Source organism: Pleurodeles waltl, chromosome 4_1 (assembly GCF_031143425.1).
Source record: "Pleurodeles waltl isolate 20211129_DDA chromosome 4_1, aPleWal1.hap1.20221129, whole genome shotgun sequence".
NCBI lineage: Eukaryota > Metazoa > Chordata > Amphibia > Caudata > Salamandridae > Pleurodeles > Pleurodeles waltl.
The window spans coordinates 372,041,262-372,063,068 of NC_090442.1; the positions used below are offsets into that span (position 1 = coordinate 372,041,262).

Here is a 21,807-nt window from a genome sequence, read left to right on the forward strand (position 1 = left end):
CCAGTCCGACTCAGACGCCAGCAAGGTGGAGGTGGAGTACTGGTTTGGGCTGGTATCATCAAAGATGAGCTTGTGGGGCCTTTTCGGGTTGAGGATGGAGTCAAGCTCAACTCCCAGTCCTACTGCCAGTTCCTGGAAGACACCTTCTTCAAGCAGTGGTACAGGAAGAAGTCTGCATCCTTCAAGAGAAACATGATTTTCATGCAGGACAATGCTCCATCACACGCGTCCAAGTACTCCACAGCGTGGCTGGCAAGAAAGGGTATAAAAGAAGGAAATCTAATGACATGGCCTCCTTGTTCACCTGATCTGAACCCCATTGAGAACCTGTGGTCCATCATCAAATGTGAGATTTACAAGGAGGGAAAACAGTACACCTCTCTGAACAGTGTCTGGGAGGCTGTGGTTGCTGCTGCACGCAATGTTGATGGTGAACAGATCAAAACACTGACATAATCCATGGATGGCAGGCTTTTGAGTGTCCTTGCAAAGAAAGGTGGCTATATTGGTCACTGATTTGTTTTTGTTTTGTTTTTGAATGTCAGAAATGTATATTTGTGAATGTTGAGATGTTATATTGGTTTCACTGGTAATAATAAATAATTGAAATGGGTATATATTTTTTTTTGTTAAGTTGCCTAATAATTACGCACAGTAATAGTCACCTGCACACACAGATATCCCCCTAACATAGCTAAAACTAAAAACAAACTAAAAACTACTTCCAAAAATATTCAGCTTTGATATTAATGAGTTTTTTGGGTTCATTGAGAACATGGTTGTTGTTCAATAATAAAATGTATCCTCAAAAATACAACTTGCCTAATAATTCTGCACTCCCTGTACACCCAGGACCGAATTCAACTCATATAAAAACACACAAAAATTCACAAAAAAACTTTAATCTGAATGTGGAACTGAGTTAGAGCTGATCAGTTAGAGCACACAATATAAATACCAAAGCATGCAAGGTCAGAGAGAAACAATGTGAAATTACCCTTGATTGGTTTGGTGTACTATTTTAACTAATTAAAAAGTAGTGATCCATGCTGTCTTAAGAAAACAAGAATCATTGCACAACTTAAGGTTGCACCATCTCCAAATATCCAGTACCCCTAAACTTCCCAGTAAAACATAATCCATTTGATAGCTGTTCACTATACCTGTTATAGTATCTGTTTTTGTTACAAAGGGAATCTGTGGTCACTAACAATGGTTCAGCAAAAAATTAACACAAATGAATAGATTCAATGTATTGGAAAGAAGAATCTATTTTATCTAGTGTTTGTCCATAGAACGTTGTGATAGTACAGTTGTGATTCCAAAAAACCCATCTCCCATTTTTGCCACTCCTCATTTATTTTACATAAATTCCGTCTCCCTTTTTTCAAATAAATAGCAACCCCCTTCATCTAGATTTCTTGCTCTGAAAGAAACTAATCAATATTTTCCTGAAAGGCTGCAGGCCTGGGGACTGTTTTCAAAGAAGGATGGGCTACCAAGACCAAACTATGCACCTCTGGTATCTTTCTACTCATGCCCTCCAACAGACTGGTCCTGGTTTGAACATTTTCACCAGAGCTGATCTTGATTCACAGTTGAGCTATGTGTGTGACACCTCTAGCACATAATCATGTAAAATGTATTATCTTTTGCTGCTGCGTAAATTCAAGTCATTCTGGTATTTAATTTAACAAAAACTGTAAAGTGGAGTAAGTACTGCATATCTACCTCTATACTAACTTTCTTGCCAACCTCCTACATTTTGGCTTTCTCTGTAATTTCTAGTTTACTTTCTGGTTCATGCCATTGTGAACCATTTTTTACTTGAGTTGAAATCACACCTGAATGCCTTTGGCCAAGTCTAAACTTCCTTTAATTATGTATACTTATATATATTTACATATCACCCATAAGGTAGGTCTTAGCAGATGTTATTGAGGAGTGCATAGTATTTAAAAAGTAGGACATGTGTACTCATATTTTACATGTCCCGGCAGTGAAAAACTGCTAAAGTTGTTTTTTACTGTGGTAAGTCCTATCTCTCTCATTGACTGACACTCAGTTACCTTATTACTTTTAAAAAGCGCTAACTTTTGATTGGCAGAGGATAGAGAAATGACACAAATGGGACTAGGTGTGGGCAGGATGGGTCATCTTGCCATCATGGCTGGGGGCAGAGATATACCCTGGCCTACTTACACTTTAAATGGCTTTGCCTCCAGCACAAAGAAATCTCACCTCAGAGAGTTTGAATTTTTGATAAGGGAATGGAAAAGCATTCCAGAACTAGAGGTGGGAGTAGGACAAGAAGCCCCCCTCCTACACAAAAGCTGGTACAGGTATAAATATTGGACACTCAGAGCCACTATTCAGATCACTTCTAGACTTACGGAAAACTCAGAAGGACTGCTCTGCTCCCATCCTGCTGGAAGAAATGCTCTGCGGCCTGACGAATGAAGACTGCATCTGCTACTTGAACCAAGGACCACCAGAGTGACTTGAAGGACAAGTAGGTAGGCCTGCACTGTAAGCTGCAAGGACCCAATAAGCTTCAGAAGGCATGCTGATGGCCTCTGCTGGGGTGAGTCCTAACCCCCCAAGTGGTGCCCCCAAATCCTGGACCGTTAGAAGTTGTGTTTATGACGCTCCTCCTGCCTAATCCTAAAACCTGGAACTTAGAACAGTTTAAAGAATGAACAGAAGACTGAAACCTACTGCTACCTGATCTGCTCAAGGGACATTGCTGGTCGGCCTGACTTCACGGTAGCTCATGCTAAGTTCTTCTCTGCAGCAGCAAATCCTCTTCAGCGGGACCACCCAACAGTGGATTACGGATTGTGGAAAACGTCTTTAGTTCCAGCCTGCCGCCTCGTCCCGCCATGTGAATCCAAGCTCCAGAAAGTCTGAAGGAAGAAATCTTCACAGGGCTGTACGACAAACAGCACCCTATTGTTGACACCAACTTCTATGGCTTGGAAATCCAGCTTCTACCGCTCTGAACATTTTCCTGTCTTCATCAACTTCTTTAACAAGACCTTGTCCAGCAGCTTCCCATCGTCGATGATGTATCATGGATACAGCCTGCTGCCTAGCTCCCGCTGAGACCCTAATTTCTCAAGAACTTTTTCTGAAATTTCTTCTTAGTCCTAAAGTAACCCGAGGCTGGGCCAAATCCACCCTATACATCCAACCTGCACTCAGTTGCGGTCAGCCTTAACTTTTGACGTTAACCCAGTCTTGTACAACCAGCATCCTGTGGGTGGTGGTGTGATCTTTTAGGAACTACTTTTCAACAAAAACGTAAAAAAATATTGATGCTGGTTCAACTGATTGGATTTCATTCATTTGGTGTCATTTTATATATTAAATATTTTTCTAAATTGGTATGGGTTTTTTCTTGTGTTGTGTTTTCATTCTTTTACTGTTTGCGTGCTACATAATACTTTACACATTGACGGACTGTTTTTGTGCTAAGCTACCAAAGGGTTAAGCACAGCTTAATTTAGTAACTTTTAGAAGTACACCCTGACAAGGACTGTGTTCATTATTTGAGTGGAACTTCCATCCCTCTCAACGAATAACCCAAATTCTTACACAGAGAATTTTATGTGAACAACTTTTCCTTACAGACACCATATTAACTGTTCTTCATTCTTCAACTTTATTGGCTTGCTCTGGTTTCAGAAAATAGCTGAAATTATTATAGCTGAATTCACAAATAATACACCTTGCCAAGGTTTGCACTGAACAGTTTGCTTCCCTACTGTATAAACTGTTGACAAGTGGTGCACTACTGGCATTTTGCTGAAATTCTTTCACATTTAATGCAGGCCACAAACTTTCGATTGGTGACACTCCATCACTATTTCATACTTTGCATAATATACACTAAGCTGTATTGCATATACACATACATATAATTAGATTTTCACGTTAAGTAAGTCATAGTTAATGTAGGCATTGGTTTAAGTAACTCATGTTAAAACAAAATGTTCTGTGTTAGCTCTGTATTTTTTCTTTCTTTCGTTTCTGGACCCAAGCTGCAGTAGTTCACGTTAGTTAGAATCGTACAAAATTGTGAGAAAGTCATCCTTTCAACATTTTCACCCCAATGTTTTCTGACTGATACTGGTGGTAAATGACCATGACTGTGCCCTGGGCTCTGCTAAACAGGCCCAGGCCCAGTGCTATGAAGAAAAGGTATATGGTAAAGTGTCAGAATTACAATTGGCAATGACAGACCTTGTAAGTCCCTTGTAAATAACAGGGCAAGGGGGATGTAAACTACCTATAAGTCCCAGTTTATTATAAGGCAGGGAAGTTTAGAAGCCTAGTCGAGTTCCTGCACTGGGGTTTGCACTGCTGTGTTGCCTGTTGTCATTTTTAAAGGCAGCCCTGCCTTGCAGACTCTTTAAAAAAGTAAAATGTATGCAAGTTTGACTTTGGAATTATAGGTACTTCCAAAGCTATAATCTACCTTATTTTTACCTTTTTATAAGTCACTCCCAAGGTCTCCCCTAGGTGCCAGAGGGGTGGGGTGCCATGTAACTGTAGGCAGGGACATTATAACTGATGTTTTACATGTCCTGTTGTAGGAAAAACAGCCCCTTTAACTTCCCCCCATTGTAGAAATTTAGTTCCACAGGCTAAAATGGAAATATTTTTCATAAGCATAAGTAATGCTAGGAAGGAGCTAAAATTAGCATGAAATGGCTCAAATGGATTGTAATGATAAATCCAGCAACTTGCCATTGTTGAAGTTATCATAACTAATACAGAGAAGTTATATGTTTTTTTATGCAAGGCAAATTCCAGCCTGCTAGTGGTCTCTCCTGATTGATCAGCCCCAACAGGTTAGCCAGGTTGCCTGGATGAGGTGATATGTGGCCTGCACTAAGCGGAGGTTATCTGATGGGGGAGGATGGCAGATGCAGAGGCTAGGCCAGGAAGGGGGTCGGGCAAATCAAGCTGAGGTTTCAAAATGAAGCCAGTCAGAAAGGAGTGCAGCCAGGCCTGCCCTCTCACCCTGTACCCCACAGATAGATAGTGCGCTTAGGAAAGGAATTTGCAGATGTCCAGAGGGGGAGGTTAATGGAAATGAGCTACACCAGTGGGTTGGCTTAGCCAGGTCTTGGAATGTTGAAGTGCAGTGCTTTATGGTACAAGAAGATGCCACACTTTGGAGGAAGTTGCCATGCTTCTGGGTGGCACCCTGCAGCTCATTAGACAAGGATGCCCACTGACAGTCCCCCAAGATGATTGAATAAAAGTAGCTGATCTGCACTGGAACTCAGATTGGCTGCCTGAAACCACAAGAAGAAGAAGGATTGTGCTGCTGTAACCCTGGCCTGCAACCCAGAGAACTGCATACTGAAGTATTGCACATGTTGCATACTGGAACAACAGCCTAAAGAACATTGCCTTGCTTTTCGAAGGACTCAGGAGTGGACTCCCTGAAAGCAATGGGTTAAAAGAGCTTCACTGCACCAGCTCCCACAAAAGTCCCTAGCCTGAAGTGTGTCCAGTGGACTTACAAGGATTTAGCCAGCTACATTGTGGGAATTGAAGTCCCAAATGTCCACAGGCCATCTCAGGGCTCCTACACCCTTGGATTTGTGATTTGGACACTTTGAGACCCAAAGGTGAACTTCTGGAAGGACCTCCAGAGGTTTGGAGAAGTTTGGAGCAACTTTTGGAAAAACCTCCATAAGTGGATCGACTCGCTGTCATGAATCAAGCTGACTACCCTCACTAGCAACTTTGGCAGGAGATGAGGTTAATCCCAGTGAAAACTCTGGAGCTCCAGACTTCAAGGGTTTGACCGGGGCCACACGGAACAGCAGTTTGACAATGTTGCATCGATAGCGGCTTTCTGAGGACGACCGCACAACATCGAGAGGGAAAAGCTCCAGAAAAGTTTCCAAGTGTGAAGGTAAACATTTTGACCAAGGCCTCCTGCACAGTGTATCTGAGCAGGGATCCTTCATAGTTGACCTCAAACTTTGACTTGGTCCCGATCAAGGGCAACCAGATGTCCCCATTTGGTGCCTTTGATTTCTAAGCAGTAGGAAGCATATTTTTTTATTTAATCTTTACAAATTCATACCTCCAGCTCCCTATTTTGGATTTTTGTTTTGTTGGTGTAATTTTAAAGATACAAATATTTACTGTTTTTATAAATTGGTGTGGGATTTTCATTATGTGTTGTGTCTAACTTATTTACTGTATTGTTGTATTTAAATGCTTCACATTCTTATCTCCTTGTTTCCAAGCTACCAGGGGTAATGTTTTGAGACGCTTTTCTGGACTTAACAGTGTCTGGGAGAATTACTGCTAGTGGTACGTGTGTACTTACCTCTATTAATAACCGGCCTCCAACAAACTTTTTTTTTATTCCTGTCAGAATTATTTATCTGTATGCAAAGAGAATTAATACCGTTTTTTTACACCTGTAATGAGAACATGCTGACCATGATGTACTATCCTACTACGAAATATCTCTTGAAGGTTGTGCAGCAGAAAACTTCCATTATGTGATGCTTGGAAGTAGAGTGAAACTGTCTTCTCAGGGAAGACTCAATCCTGATTGGCCTTCTCCCCATGGAAATCAAGGGCAGTGTTGCATCTTGTTGAGTGTTTTAATTGTGCATTGCTGAGCTAGGTAGATTCAGATGGCCTTTTCCACTCTCTTGAGACTAGATGCCTTATTTGTTCCTGCCAAAATAGTTGGACTCCTGAGCAAATCTATTATTGTTTACTTGATTAAACCTTGATTCGATTCTGCCTTTGAAGGCATTACTTGCTGACACCTTCTTCTTAACCTCCTCCATTCTTTGACTGCTTAGCTTAGTACATTAGGGTATCTTACCTTCATAAGAAATTGAATCTGCTTGATTTGCTTATGACAACGTTAAACAGTCTATCTTTGTATTTTGCTATGTTTGAATCACCGTTAATTATACTTACCAAAGCATTTATATGATGATTTTATATGTATGACTAATTTGAATGATTTGAGTTTATAACTTTACCAATCTGCTAATAAACCTTCATTGTTTGCAAATCTACTATTGTCTCTCATCCTAGTGCAGTCTAACATGCTTCACTATCATCGATGTATTAATGATTTGTTGATATTAAACCTCAGCCCAGAATTAAAGGTCCACCCACTTGAGTACAGCCTGTACTTGAGCTTACATCAATAAACTGCACTGTGCAAATCTGCTGCAAAGCTCTCAGAGAAGGTGTCTTAGGGCCCTTTCTGTAATAGCAAATTGTATTCACTATGCGATGAATGAAACAATACTTCCCCTAGTGCTAAGAAAAGTCATTAAAAAGCTCCTGTTGCAGCAAACCACGCTGAAGGGATGCTGAATATATACTTCAGAGATAGTCTCCATTTTGATCCCTAATACAGCAGATGGGCTGTTGAGAGAGGGCACAAACATTTCTATAGATGGTTAAACTTTCTGTACTTACATTTACACATCATTGTCCTCGAAGGCTTCAACATTTAAGGGAGCACCTTGGCCTCAATATGGAAAGGAGGAGTCGGAGACTACATTGACTTAGATGAACACCATTCCCTCTAACTCCCCTCAACTGCCCAAAGGAGATAGTTCTTTAGGAAAGAATGTATGCTTGTACTGCATATTTTTACAAATTTGGATGTAGAATAAAGTTAGAACTCCTTAATGATTTTGATTGTATACTTAAATGATGCACAAGTTAACTGTTCAGCAAATCCTGTTTTATAAACACTAGGAAGCAGTCACTAATCAGCCTTCATCTACATTCAAGAATTCCAGGAAGAGACTGATCACAAATCCATTTGAAAACACAAGGTCTCATTCTGAATATGGGAGAAGGTATGTGTTAGAAAATGGCCCTCTCTGAGGGGTTACCCCAACCGTTCTTCATTCCTCCTCTTTTTCTGGTCTTGCATTTGTTGGCTTTAGGACTCTGGGCACTTTACCACCGCTAACCATTGCTAAAGTACATGTGCTCTCTCCCTAAAACATGGTAACATTAGCTCATACCCAATTGGCTGATTAATTTTATCTATAAGTACCTAATAAAGGCTCATGCCTGTAACTTAACTGCTGCTAGTGGGCCTGTAGCACTAATTGTGCCACCCACATAAGTTGCCCCTCAGGCCTGCCATTGCAAGGCCTGTGTGTGCAGTTTTACTGCCACTTCAACTTGGCATTCAAAACTACTTGCCAAGCCTAAAATTGCCCTTCTCTTACATATGTCACCCCTAAGGCAGACCTTAGGTAACCCATAGGGCAGGGTGCTATGAATGTAAAAGGCAGGACATGTTTTTATAAGTTTTACCTGTCCTTGTAGTGGAAAAACTCCCAGAGTCGTTTTTCACTGCTGTGAAGCCTGTTCCTTTCATAGGCCAGCATTCGAAATTCCCTTATATACTTTTAAGTTGTAAATTTTTATCTGAATGGAGTAGACTTGTCATATTTGGTATGGTTGGAATGGTAGTAAGAAATCCTACTTACTGAGGAAGTTGGATTTTCCACTACTATTTCAGATATGCCACTTTTAGAAAGTTATCATTTCTCTGCACTCACTGCTATCAGTGCCTTACAGCCTGTCTCCAATCCACATCTGGTCTATGCTGGTTACAGCTTCCCTTGTGCATTCCACCCAGACAGCCATAAACACAGGACAATCAGGTGCATATGCATTCATCAGCATATAGATGGGTTTTCCTGGGCAGGAATTGTGGAGGGGCTCTCTTTTGTACTTCCCAGGCCAGGGCTTGCCGTCACACAAAGGACTGATAACCCCCCACAGGGCTGCTGGCAGACAGAGCTGGGTTGAAAGGGGACCTTGTGCTCTTCAAAATCACTCTTTGAAGTTTCCCCCCACTTCAAAGGCACTTTTGGGTGTATGGTTGGAATGGTAGTAAGAAATCCTACTTACTGAGGAAGTTGGATTTTCCACTACTATTTCAGATATGCCACTTTTAGAAAGTTAGCATTTCTCTGCACTCACTGCTATCAGTGCCTTACAGCCTGTCTCCAATCCACATCTGGTCTATGCTGGTTACAGCTTCCCTTGTGCATTCCACCCAGACAGCCATAAACACAGGACAATCAGGTGCATATGCATTCATCAGCATATAGATGGGTTTTCCTGGGCAGGAATTGTGGAGGGGCTCTCTTTTGTACTTCCCATGCCAGGGCCTGCCGTCACACAAAGGACTGATAACCCCCCACAGGGCTGCTGGCAGACAGAGCTGGGTTGAAAGGGGACCTTGTGCTCTTCAAAATCACTCTTTGAAGTTTCCCCCCACTTCAAAGGCACTTTTGGGTGTATGGTTGGAATGGTAGTAAGAAATCCTACTTACTGAGGAAGTTGGATTTTCCACTACTATTTCAGATATGCCACTTTTAGAAAGTTAGCATTTCTCTGCACTCACTGCTATCAGTGCCTTACAGCCTGTCTCCAATCCACATCTGGTTTATGCTGGTTACAGCTTCCCTTGTGCATTCCACCCAGACAGCCATAAACACAGGACAATCAGGTGCATATGCATTCATCAGCATATAGATGGGTTTTCCTGGGCAGGAATTGTGGAGGGGCTCTCTTTTGTACTTCCCAGGCCAGGGCCTGCCGTCACACAAAGGACTGATAACCCCCCACAGGGCTGCTGGCAGACAGAGCTGGGTTGAAAGGGGACCTTGTGCTCTTCAAAATCACTCTTTGAAGTTTCCCCCACTTCAAAGGCACTTTTGGGTGTATATATAGTGGGTCAATGACCCCACCAAATCAGACACTGCCTGGCTGCCCAAAAGACTCACCTTCCCCAAAAGTGCTCTCCATGGGCTTAGGTTGAGCTTGCCTCCTATTCTTAGGTCTCAGGGCTTCAAAGACTTACACCAAAGCAAAGAAAATCCTCGTGCATCGGGAAATTGACACAAAGCTTGCAGAAATCTATGCAGCGCCTGCTCTGGGCATCAAAATATCTCTGCATCGCAGTGAGGACTCAAGGGTGCGCGCCTGGAAATCGACGTATCACCTTGCAGCGTGTAAATAAATGACGCATTGTCTGTGCCACACAGGAAAATCTGATGCAGAGGCTTATTTTTCAATGCATCTCCTCCGCTGCAGCCCCCGTGCATAGTTATTTTTTATGCATCCCAGGTACTGTGTGTTAAAGAAATTCAAACACTGATTCTTAAGGATTGAGACTAATTTAAACCTCTAAAAAGTAATATTGTGACTTGTGAATATTGGATTATTGTCATTTTGGTCTTATTTTATTCAGTTAAATATTATCTATTTTCCTAAACTAGTGTGGAGTACTTTTTGTGGTATTTTCACTGTCTTACTGTATGAGTTATTGCACAAATACTTTGCACATTGCCTTTTAAGTTAAACCTGCATGCTCTGTGCCAAGCTACCAGAGTGTGAGCACAGAATAATTTAGGTTGTGTAGTGACTTACCCTGACTAGGACTGTGGCCCCCCCTTGGACAAGTGTGTATACCTCCACCACCTACAGACCCAATTTCTAACAGTATGCTAAGGAAATTGAATCTGCTCCACAGGAGCATGGAACGATCTAGTCACCATATTCTAGCATGATTTTGTCAACACTCCCATTTTTCAGTGCTGCCGAATTAGCACGCCGCAGTCAGTAATGCACTAGGAATTCCAGCTGCAGTGCAGGTGAAGGATATGGTAACAGGAGTCCAAATAACTTAATTTCTTCACACTCGAACCCCTTTTACGGAGCTGATTTGATGGAAGAACTTTCAAACTGGATTGTTGTGAAACATATTTTTTGTATTATTGACTAATAAAGAAAAAATATTTTTCTCAATCCGGTAGCTAGTGAAATTATTTTCGGGGGATTGTGTGCGGCAAAAGACAACGAACCGAGGGGTTGGAGTTTGAGGAAACCATATTCTAAATTCTCATTTTAAACAGCATTCCTCCTACCAAACATGCAGGAGCATTTTTGATTAACATTTTAAAAAAAAGTCCTGTTCTGCATTTTTTATGGTATTCATTAACAAAGCCTAAAAGCGAAGCTTTGTATGTGAAAATGAAAAAATAAATATTCCTGGTACACAGGGAGTTTCCTCCCCTATGATTGGGATCTATTCCATTTTTCCTGTTCCTTTTTTAGGGTCGAGCCTGCGTTGCATGCGCTCGCGCATGCGTATCGCAGCGAGACGCTTTAGTTATTAGAAAAGGTCTCGGAGCCCTGTCGACGTCATGTCAGTGTGTTTGATTGGTTCGTGGGCTTGCCTAGTAAAATCTGCTTGCTTTCATTAGTGGAAGGCATGAACACGTCATGCCTTTTACGGTGGTTAGCCCTCCTCGAGCGCAGCGACCAAGTACAGAAAACATGCGAGGCTCGCTGTTTTCTGTCAGATCGTGGACTACTTTTTCTCTATTTTCTTAGCGCGATTTCGCTTGGCAGAAGTCGAGCGCTTTACCCAGTTAATTTCACTTTTTCGGGTTACGTACATAAAAGCACCTTTGCCGATAGATGAAAAGTCGGGTTAGGAGTTTACAACGCAATCAGCTCTAACATGAGCAAACGCGAGACCCGTTGCATTGCAAATGCTTGTTTATTTTTGGCGGGTCGTGAACTGGAAAAAAACAGTATTTCCATTAGCAGGATGAGGTGAGGCTCCACCATCAAAGACCAAGCAGTACCAACACCTCTACATAAGGCAGGGGAGTCACAAGATTGGTTGGAAGACGTATGGGTACCATTTTATAACATACAAATATATATTGTATCAACTGCTTCTGAGTCCAGAGATTAACTACAGAAAGCCTGCTTTTCGTGTTAGGTAAAACACTGTATGAATGCCTGCATGTATGCCTGTAGGTACGCGTGTATGCATATGCCTTCGTACGCAATGGTGTTTGTGTTACCTTTACCTGAATAGGAAACGACACATCATTCATCGAATGCTTTGCAGATTCACGTTGAAAAACTGTACTTGATCATTTAACTTTATCAATACTCAACTGCCTAGTTAGGAATTTGTTGTCGAGACAAAAAAAACTGCTCGTTTTTTATATTTATGACAAGCTGTGCAGCTTCACAAGTGCAGATACAGTACCGTGTAAAAGAATTAGAGTGATCAACAAAGTACCTCGTAGTGGTTTCTGGTTCACTGTTTGTGTCATTATAATGGCATACCTTGTAAATTTTTTTATTTTAATAAGTTTTTTAAACTTATGTTTACCAGACATGGGATAAGATGTTCTACTACGTTATCATTGTAACAAAAAAACAGGTAATTGTGCAATAAACTAAATGTTTACTTACGGTGGCCATGTCAATAGAGGCAGTAGCCTCATCCATGATGAGTATGCTGCTTTTGCGAACAAATGCTCTTGCCAAGCAGAAGAGCTGTCTTTGGCCCACACTAAAATTTTCTCCACCTTCAGTTACTATGGCATCTGTAAGAAAGTTAAGAATATGCGAGTCACTAGTGAGCCTCTGCACCACGGTAGAGGATTCCGGTTGTCATTTTTATTGCCTTTAATGTTGTCATACACAATACATTAATGCATTCTGTATCACAGTCCAGCGGTTTTTGCAGGTGCAGTTAGGGCAGTTGAAAATTAATAAAGTTTCATATGCATCATTATGTTATTTATTTATCTATCAATTCCAATGATCTTTGTATAACACAAGTAGGGTGGGGCACACATCCACACTCCAATCACACATACATTTACAGGAGGAATAGAAGAAGCACGCAGGCTCATATTCGCTTCACACTTTTAGGGCCTGATTTAAAGATGGGTAGTAAGGGACATTTGTCAAATAGTGTCAGCCGTCCTGCCCACAGATATCTGTGTTTCGTACGATGTTTAAAGGGCAAGAAAAGGCGCCGCTAGCTTTATCACACGAGTACCACTTGTGCAAGTGATGGTTTGCAGAAGATGGAGGCAGGCCTACCTCTCGATTATAGTTGCCGAATCTTTTCGGTGGTGCCTTCCCCATGTGACAGCCCCCCTTGTAAACCATAAAGAGCTGTTAGAAATCCATATATAAAATGTCCCTGAGGAAATTCCGAGAACACCAGAAACAGTTTTCATGATGGTAATGGAAATGTACACCTGGCCAGGCAGTAAATTTCAAATGCCTACAAACTGCCTAGAAATGGGGACAGGAGATGTCAGCAGATATGGGGAGGAGTCTCCGGAATGGGTGAAGCGTGGTGGACTTATTGATGTGGGTCATGTGGGCTGCAGTCAATTTGAAATTCACCACCCACCACAGTTTATTATTTACCAGAAGTGGCCTCTGCCACAACTTTGGTGGAGAGGGTTTCTTCCATCATACTTGTAGGCCCATGGCATGCCTGCCAAAACCTAAATAAGGGCATAAATCTTTGCTCATTGTAATTTCACTCACTTGTCAGCGAAATATTGGAATGCAAAATATGTTAAATATTTTAAAGCAAAAACATAGGATAAGAGCAGTACATCACTTTCGAACAATATTGAATAAAAATTGTTAAGCGCCTTAAGTTCGATCTTTCAAGAAATACATTACTGATCTTCTTTCAAACAATCGAGTGATTTGCTGCTCTTTCTCTAAAGCTTACAGCTTTATGGGTTCCATGATTAGTTCCCCCTACCCCCTCTGAATGTTTCCTGGCTGTCTAAGGGGCTGCAGTTTGCCTTGTGCATGAACTGGGCCTTTTGCCATGAAAGTGCTTATGCCATTACCTCTGGAAGATCTTGGATTGCCCTTCCACTCCTCTGTGACAAGCGTGAGTGTGCCCAGAAAGGCAGTTAAAAAATATTCTACGGGATTAAATCCAGAACAATTCTGTGGGACTTTCCTTTAGACAATAACCAGACACGGAAACAGTGTTGGTGTTGATTTGTTTTGGAGGGCCCCTGCCACCACATCTCACTTCCGCAGGGTCTCTTAATTCCTGCCTTCATGTGTCCTCATGGGTCAGAGCTATCCCACAGATTTCATTCTCTCAAACTCTGGATACAGACTGAAGAGCTAATCTTCATGTGCATTACATCTAACATTCAAAAGTTAATGGGAGCAATGCTTGCATTTTAAGCCTTCATTCTTTTACGCGCCTTGCTTCCTCATTCACTCCCAGACATATGCAAATCAGCCTTGAAAATTATCCAGTAGGAACAGTGAAGCCCGAGCTGCCCGGCCAGGTCTTCCCCGAACCTGAACACGAAGAGCCCATGATTCGTTTTGCACCTGACTGACGAGCCCCCTTCAGGGCAGAACCGGTCTTGGTTTGCTTGTGCTCTGGTTCACAGAGGACCGGGCTTGGTAGTTTAGACTAAGCTGCTCCTATTGGAGCAGGACCAAAATTGATTTACATGTGATTGGGTCTCATCTTTTGAAATGAACAGCAGGATTTTCCTTAGCATTTTAATTAACAGACACAGATAGCAGATACCTTATGAGTGTGAGGAGAAATGAAAAGATTTTCATCAAAGCTTTGACCACCCACTCTAAATAATTTGAATGTCATTCACATAGCACGTGACAGTGGAGTCATGCAAAGACTGAAAATGTAGGACTGAAAGTAGATTCTTGTGGTACTCCGAGAGAGACTCTTTCTAGGAGACCTGAGTGAGGGTGTGGTAACTGCTTGGTTCCTACCTCTCAGAAAGGAGTGCAACCACTCTTGGGCAACTCTGACATCCCCAACAACCGCCAGCTTGTCTGTCAGAACCGAGTGGATCACAGTGTCAAAGGCAGCACAGGGATCAGAAAGTGTTAGGGCTGCTGGCTGCTATCCCTCGATTCGAGATCATTGTCCCACACATTTTGGACTGCCTTGAGGGCAAACTAGTTGCTGAGAGCGATGGACGCAAAGTTACCTGGAACTAAGTAAATAACTGTTAGAAACCAACTGAGATGGTTACTTGTTTACTGACTTCTCAGCCACCGAGGCACAGAGTGAAAGAAGAGAAATATGGTGGGAATTATAGGGTTGTAGTGCAGGGTTGCTTTTTTAAATAATGGCAATATACATGCATTTTTCCAATATTCTGACAGTTCACTGGACCTATAGGATGAATTTATTAGCTGGCAGAGGAGTTTAAATAATCGGTGTCACCAAATGGAAAATACGAGCTGGGAGGGGGTTATCCGTGATCCAGAGCACATGGTTTGCATAATTTTAAAAACGTCAATAACGCCATATGTATCTCTGACTTGCATGTTGGGTTCTTGTTTTGTGCTCAAAACTCAACTAGTGGCATGTATTTTGGACTGTGGAACAAGCTGAACGATATCTAGGCATCGTGAGATTTTCCCCCAGCACCCACCCTGCTCCCGCAAAAGTCCTGTGTAGCTTTCAGGTGCGATATGGTTCTCTTTGCTGCCACTTGGAAATGGTGCCTTCAGCAAGCTGCCTTATCTCGCTTTATCAGCATGATAGACAGGAACCAGTGTCAACAAACCTGCCACGCTAAGGGGCATGTTCATACTTACTTTGCGCTGAATTTGCATCATTATTTTTAACGCAAATTCGGCTCAAACTTAACTCCTTACTTATACTTTGACACTAGACCCATCTACAATATTGCAGTTAACATCATTTTTTGGATGTGTGAACCCACCTTGTATCAATAAGATGCCATAAAAAAAATGATTCAAAGCCCTTAGCGCCTTATTTATCCTCCCATGCAAAAAAGGTGCCCGGGTGGGAGGCGGGCCTAAATAATGGCGCTAAGCCTGCTTAGCGCCATTATTTAACGCCCGGATCAGAGCAGGTGCAGGTGACCTGTGGACTCAGTTCCATGGTCAAACACCATAGAAAGGGCCCACAGGTGCCCACCCCAAGCCCCATGAATACCCGTACCCACACTAGAAGGATACCAGAGGATGGGGGACCCCATCCCAGGTAAGTAGGGTAAGTATTGGTAAGGGACACTGGTCTCCTGTGCTGGCCATGACTCCGGTCTTTTATCAGACAGGAGTAATGTGGTATGGATGGTTTTGCATCAGGAAATGACGCTAGGCTGGTTAATGGCTGTTTTGGTGCCTCTAACCAGCCTGGCGTCATTTTTTAAGGCAAAACCCCTTTCCCCCATACCGCCACCCCCACCCGGCTATCATCACTTTTCCTGCCGCTAGCCCACTCTTAGCGCCAGCTTGCGAGATTCCATAAATTTGGCGCCTGGCTGGCACTTTAGAATGACACAAGCCAGCGCTATACTTTTTGCCGCAATACTGTGTTTGCGCAGTTTTGCAGCCAAAAGTATAAATATGGGCCTAAATACCTGAAAAGGCAAAGTGGGACTATCCATAGGCACCAACACTTCCTAAGTCAGTGTAGTCCTGTTTTCCCAAGGTGCTTCAAGTCACCAAGGGACAGATTTATGGAAAGTGGCGCTGCACCGAGCACAGCGCCACTTTCCCTGCACCCCTTAGCACCGCCCTACCACCACCATGCGTGCGCCGTATTTAAAACACGGAGCACCATGGTACAGAGCAGGGGGCAATAGCGTAATTTTTCATGATGCTATTGATCTACTCTGCAGGAGTAACGCCATAATGTTGGCAGTACTCCTGCAGAGTACATAGGGGCATATTCTAAAGAATGGAAGCCCCCTTTTAAGGCCTGCTCTTAAGCAGGCGTTAAAAGTGCTGTAAAAAATGGCGCAAGGAAATCTCATAGATTTCCTTGCGCCATTTTTCCGGCTCCTCTAATGGGGGAACGCCCCCTTTGCATGCTTTATGCCTGGCGCACGCATAAGGTAGCCAAAGAGTTACAGAGTGGCGAAATGCATGCATTGCGCCACTCTGTAAATAGGCACAGGGATTTTGGCCTCGTTGGGCCACATTAATGTAAAAAAATAATGACGTTAATGTGGTGCAAGGTGGCGCTAGGGCATTATAAATATGCCCCAAATCTTTTAGATAGGGTCAGCCTTTTGACAGTTGGGTCTTCTATCTGGCAAAACCTCAAATGTTTATGGACTTTTACATCATTTTATGGATGGCACCTGGGAGATCTGATTGAGTCCAAAATCTTGATATGCAGGTGGTGGAAAGGAATCACAATTCTCCAAATGAAAATGTGCATAGCAGTGGAGCCCACATCAATTGAAGGGTGACCAAGTTACTACTAGAAACAAACCCTCTATGTCCTTAGGCTGCCAGCAAAATTACATTGCTTTATTGAAGTGCACTTTGAAAATATTTAAGCACATCTTCTCACCCAAAAAACAAAGATGGCAGCGAAACTGCCAAGGAATATGCTAACTGTTCTATAAAAAAAAGTGTGCATTAATCATTTTATTATGTACCCATCGTTTTGCCCCACAAAAAATAGATTATACATTATTATATATTATATAACACACGGCCATCATATCATGCTAGAGATGGCTACATTCACTGTACTATCCCAGACCGAGTAGGTGGGAATGATTGCTTGCAGCGGTATTAGTGAGCCTAACCCGAGAGCACTTAAGTATAAATCACAGCATTAAAGATTTTATTTTAATTTACACCTGTCCACACTGGCTGCTTTTACTCCTCAGTTACTGGCTTCACAAATAGTGCTTGACGTATTTTATGGTAGTGCTGCTCCTAGTCCTGAGCCCCATTCCCACATGCACAGTCTGATTGAAATCTAGGCCTCGATTACGAGTGGTCCAAAGTAATCCCCATTATTCCCCAGTATAGAACGTTGTTACGAGGGGCACTGCTAATTCCGAGGATGGGGAAATAATGGGGATTACACATTTTAGGGAATAACAGGCAGGAATCAGTGCTTCTACAATGATTGCTGCATCTTTTTGGACTTCAGCTGAAATCTCCCTGTGAAATACATGCCTTCTAATAAATCTCCTCTCCTTTCACAATCTCTTCTCTCTTGATATCACCTCTCTTTCCCTCCTGCGTCTGGGTCACCGGTACCCTTTTTTAATCTCGATTTCTTTTTCTGCTGTCTCTTTCTCACCTGCCTTTTAAAAAAAATATCTCTCATGCAGCTCGTTATCATCTCTGCCTCTCTCTCAGGTGCACGCTTGCCTTTTGCTCTGCACGTTTCTCCTAGTTTATCTTGTAGCTTTTCCTTACTCTTGTCATCCTTTCTCTCCCACTCTCTTGTCTCTGCTGTAGTCCTCGTTCATTCTCAATCTCCCACTCCCCTCCCTTGACGCTTACACACCCAGCTGTCTTCTTCTCACTTTACTCCTTTCCTCTGCTCTGCTTAACTCTAGTTTTCTCTCTCTCACACACATACAAAGTCGTCCAGGACCGGCTTTAGCGCATGAGACGCCCAGTGCGACAATCGTTTTTGGAGCCCTTCTCCCCCAATGACCTCCTTCTCTGAGAATTCCCTCACTACCACACTCCAACAGTCCCTCTCATCTCTATAGCCCCTCTTTAACATACATTTCATTTTTTTATAGTGCTACTCATAGTTCACGCACACTCAGTTCTGTGATATGCATGGTACACATTATTTGCAGCAGACACATTAACCCTCTGTGCTACTTTATGATGTGACAAAACTGCCATGACACAAACCAACGATCACTCCAGCAGAAGCATTCATTTCTAGAATTATCTTGACGTTTCATTGTTGCTTGAAAACTGCTAGACATGCCAGGAACTCTAAAGCGCAAGGAACTCTGAAGCACGTGCTTTAGACCCAAGTTATTTTAAACAGTGCGCCCTCTCCCACATGAGTGCCAGGTGCACCTGCACACCACCTGTAGGATCTGGCTCTTTCTGCAGGGTCCTCCCCAAACCTTTTGCCTTCCTCCTCCCCTTTTCGCTAAAGTTGTTTTTTTTTGCTTTAGGACTCTAGGCACTTTCCCACTACTATCCAGTGCTAAAGTGCATGTGCTCTCTAACATTGACTTATACAAAATTGGCATACTTAATTTACTTGTAAGTCCCTAGTAAAGTGCACCACCTATGCCGAGAGCTTGTATACTATGCTACTAATGGGCCTGGAGCATTGATTGCGCCACCCACTTTAGAAGCCTTTCAAACATGTGTCAGGCCTGCCATAGCATAGCCTGTGTGCACAGCTTAAACTGCCATGTCGAACTGGAAAGTGAATTCATTTTCCAGCCCCAAACCTCCCATTTTAATATATAAGGTAGGCCCTGGAGAGCCCCAAGGGCAGGGAGCAGTGTATTTTAAAAGTTGGGCATGTACTTATAAATTTTAGATGTCCAGGTAGTGAAAAATTCTTACATTTGTTTTTCAGTACTGCAAGGCCTGTCTCTTCCGTAGATTAACATTGGGATTACCATATCACATTTTAAAAGTGTCATTTCCAATTGGGACAAGATATATAGGTCGAGTTTTGTGTCTCTGGATTCACATTAAAAAATACAATTGATGATAAAGTTGGATTTTAAGTTGCAAGTCTGAAAATGAGACTTTTGGAAAGTTCACATTTTCTTTCTTTAACTATTCTGTGCCTCTGCCTGCCGATGAATACATATCTTGGTAGGCGACAGCTGGGCTCCTGTGCATTCCCTCTAAACGGCCACACATAAAGTGAGCTAGGTGCTCCTGATGGGCCATTAACATCTTGATGGGTCATCCTGGGCAGTATGAGAGGGAGAAATTGACACACCTGAATCAGCTGTGTCCTGATCTCTCTCAAAGAGCCGTAAAACCCACAGTAGTGTGTCTGGAGCCAGGGAAGAAAAAACAAAATAAAATAATGGACGGAGTGTTCAAACTTTTCAAACACTCACCCCAGTCACAGATCTGAGTTTAATCCATCGTTATTTTGCTTGCCATGTCACCCCAGTTTGGAACCAGCCATATGCAAATCAATCTTGACCCAGCTCCCCATGGAGCAGTCCAGCCTAACTGCCAAGCCAGGTCCTCCCTAGACCGTAAATAAGAATTCTGGGACCAGTTTTGGGGTATCACCCCCATCAGGCAAGCTAGCTTAAATGCAGTGGTGCAGCGAGCAAGGGACCCACATCTGGGCACACCCTTGCCACTTAGGGCATACATAGCAAAACCAAAATAAAATGAGGGATGGAGTATTGAAACTTTTCAAACACTCACCCCCAGACACAGATCTGGGTTTAATACATTGTTATTTTGATTGCCATGACTTGCATGTTTGAACCCAGCCATATGCAAATCAGTCTTGACCTTGCTCACCATGGGAACATTCCGGCCCAAACTGCCCAGCCAGGTCTTCCCTGGACCAGGAACAAGCATCCTGGGACCGGTTTCGAAGTATCATCCTGAAACAGGGAAGGAAGGGCAGAGACTTTGTACACTTCAAAGGCCTCTGTTTGAAGTTTCCTCCAAAGCAACACCAAGTCCCACAAAGCCTCGCCGCACAACATGGGGACAACAAAAGTGACGCCAAGCCCCTCAAAGCCTTGCTTCTCAACTTCTCAGAACCAACGGCAGAGGATGCAAAGCCTTGCAAAGTAAACCACTCAGACCACACACAAGGATTTAAGGTACTGTGTTCAGTGGGCCCAAGTGTGTTCCTGTAGCCAGCCCACGCTCCATTATGGTTGGCCTGAACTTGTGACTTTGTCATAGTCTGGCGCAAACAGATGAGCACAGTTTGCATTTTGCATGCATAATTTTCACCTAAATCTTTAAAGTTGCACATCTTAGGATCTACCTATTGTGTTTTTGTTGTTTTGGTCTTGTTGTATTTATTGAATTGAACTCTATGTTTCTAACCAGGTATGGTATATTTTGGGGTAGTGTTTGTACCATTTTACTGTCTTAAGGTTAATGTATGGTGTGTGTGTGAATTACCCTGACTAAGATTGTGGTTCCTGCATGATCAGGCACAAACTTCTGCCAACCAGAAACCCAATTTCTAACATTGGTTGTCAGCAGTGAGGATAGGGCTTGTGTTTGTGCAGTAATTTGGGGTACACTACAATTCACATAAAAGACCCATTAGAATCAATTGGCTCTGATCCTCATTGGCATTTTTTCCCTACTCTCTTCGACTTTCATTTGTAATTTTTCTTTTCTCCCTGATTGGCATTTTTGTTTTTCTTTAAAATCATGTGTCTGACTAGAGGTCCTACATCGGCACCTGCACCTGCAAAAATGGACTATGAGCTGGCCAAGCTGGAGACTTGCACTGTGGCCCAGCTCCAGGATATCAGCAAGGCAGTTGGGCTGTCTACAAAAGGCTTCACTAGAAAGGTGGAGCTGCAAAAGGCGCTGAGGGCCTGGTTAACAGCCCGGGATGCACTTGTGACCCTAGAGGAGGAGAATGACAAAATAGAGGATGATGTAGAGCTGGACCAGGATTCACTGAGGGGCAGGGAGACAATGAAATGGGGGTTTCCGCCAGGGCAAGGAGCAGCATTTCATCTAGAGGCCTGTCCCTAGAGGAGCTGGGGAACAAGAGGGAGGAGAGACAATTAAAATTGGAGTTGGTAAGGTCAGATTAGAGAAGAGGATTGCTCTGGAGTGGTTGGCTCATGAAAGGAACCTAAAGGAACTGGACCTAAAGCTATGCAAGTAGAGTACAGTTGTGGCAGCAATTCTGCAGTGCCCGATGACAGGAGGATTCACATACCCAAGGTTCCTGTGTCTGACATTTTGCTGGGAAACGACATAGACAGATGGTTTGAGGCATATGAGATTGCTTTACAGATGCACAAGGTCTTTAAGGAGAATTGGGGAGCTAGTCTGTGGAGGCACATTCCTAGTGAGGGGAGGGACACTCTACTGGCCCTAGATGGGAGAGGCAGGATGAGGCACCCCACCACCCCCATGAAGGAGGTCCTGATCAGGAAGTGTGGTCTGACCCCAAAGAAGTACAGAAAGAAGTTT

General features: G+C 42.9%; 1 protein-coding gene across 4 annotated transcripts in view; it reads right to left on the reverse strand.

Moving 5' to 3' along the window:
- ABCC9 (ATP binding cassette subfamily C member 9) overlaps positions 1-21,807 on the reverse strand; it is an 843,291-nt gene that overhangs the window by 23,388 nt on the left and 798,096 nt on the right. For all 4 annotated transcript variants that reach the window (XM_069228541.1, XM_069228540.1, XM_069228543.1 and 1 more), the window contains one exon: positions 12,319-12,452. In XM_069228541.1, coding sequence (XP_069084642.1) covers positions 12,319-12,452 — 134 coding nt within the window. The remainder of the gene's footprint in view (positions 1-12,318; positions 12,453-21,807) is intronic.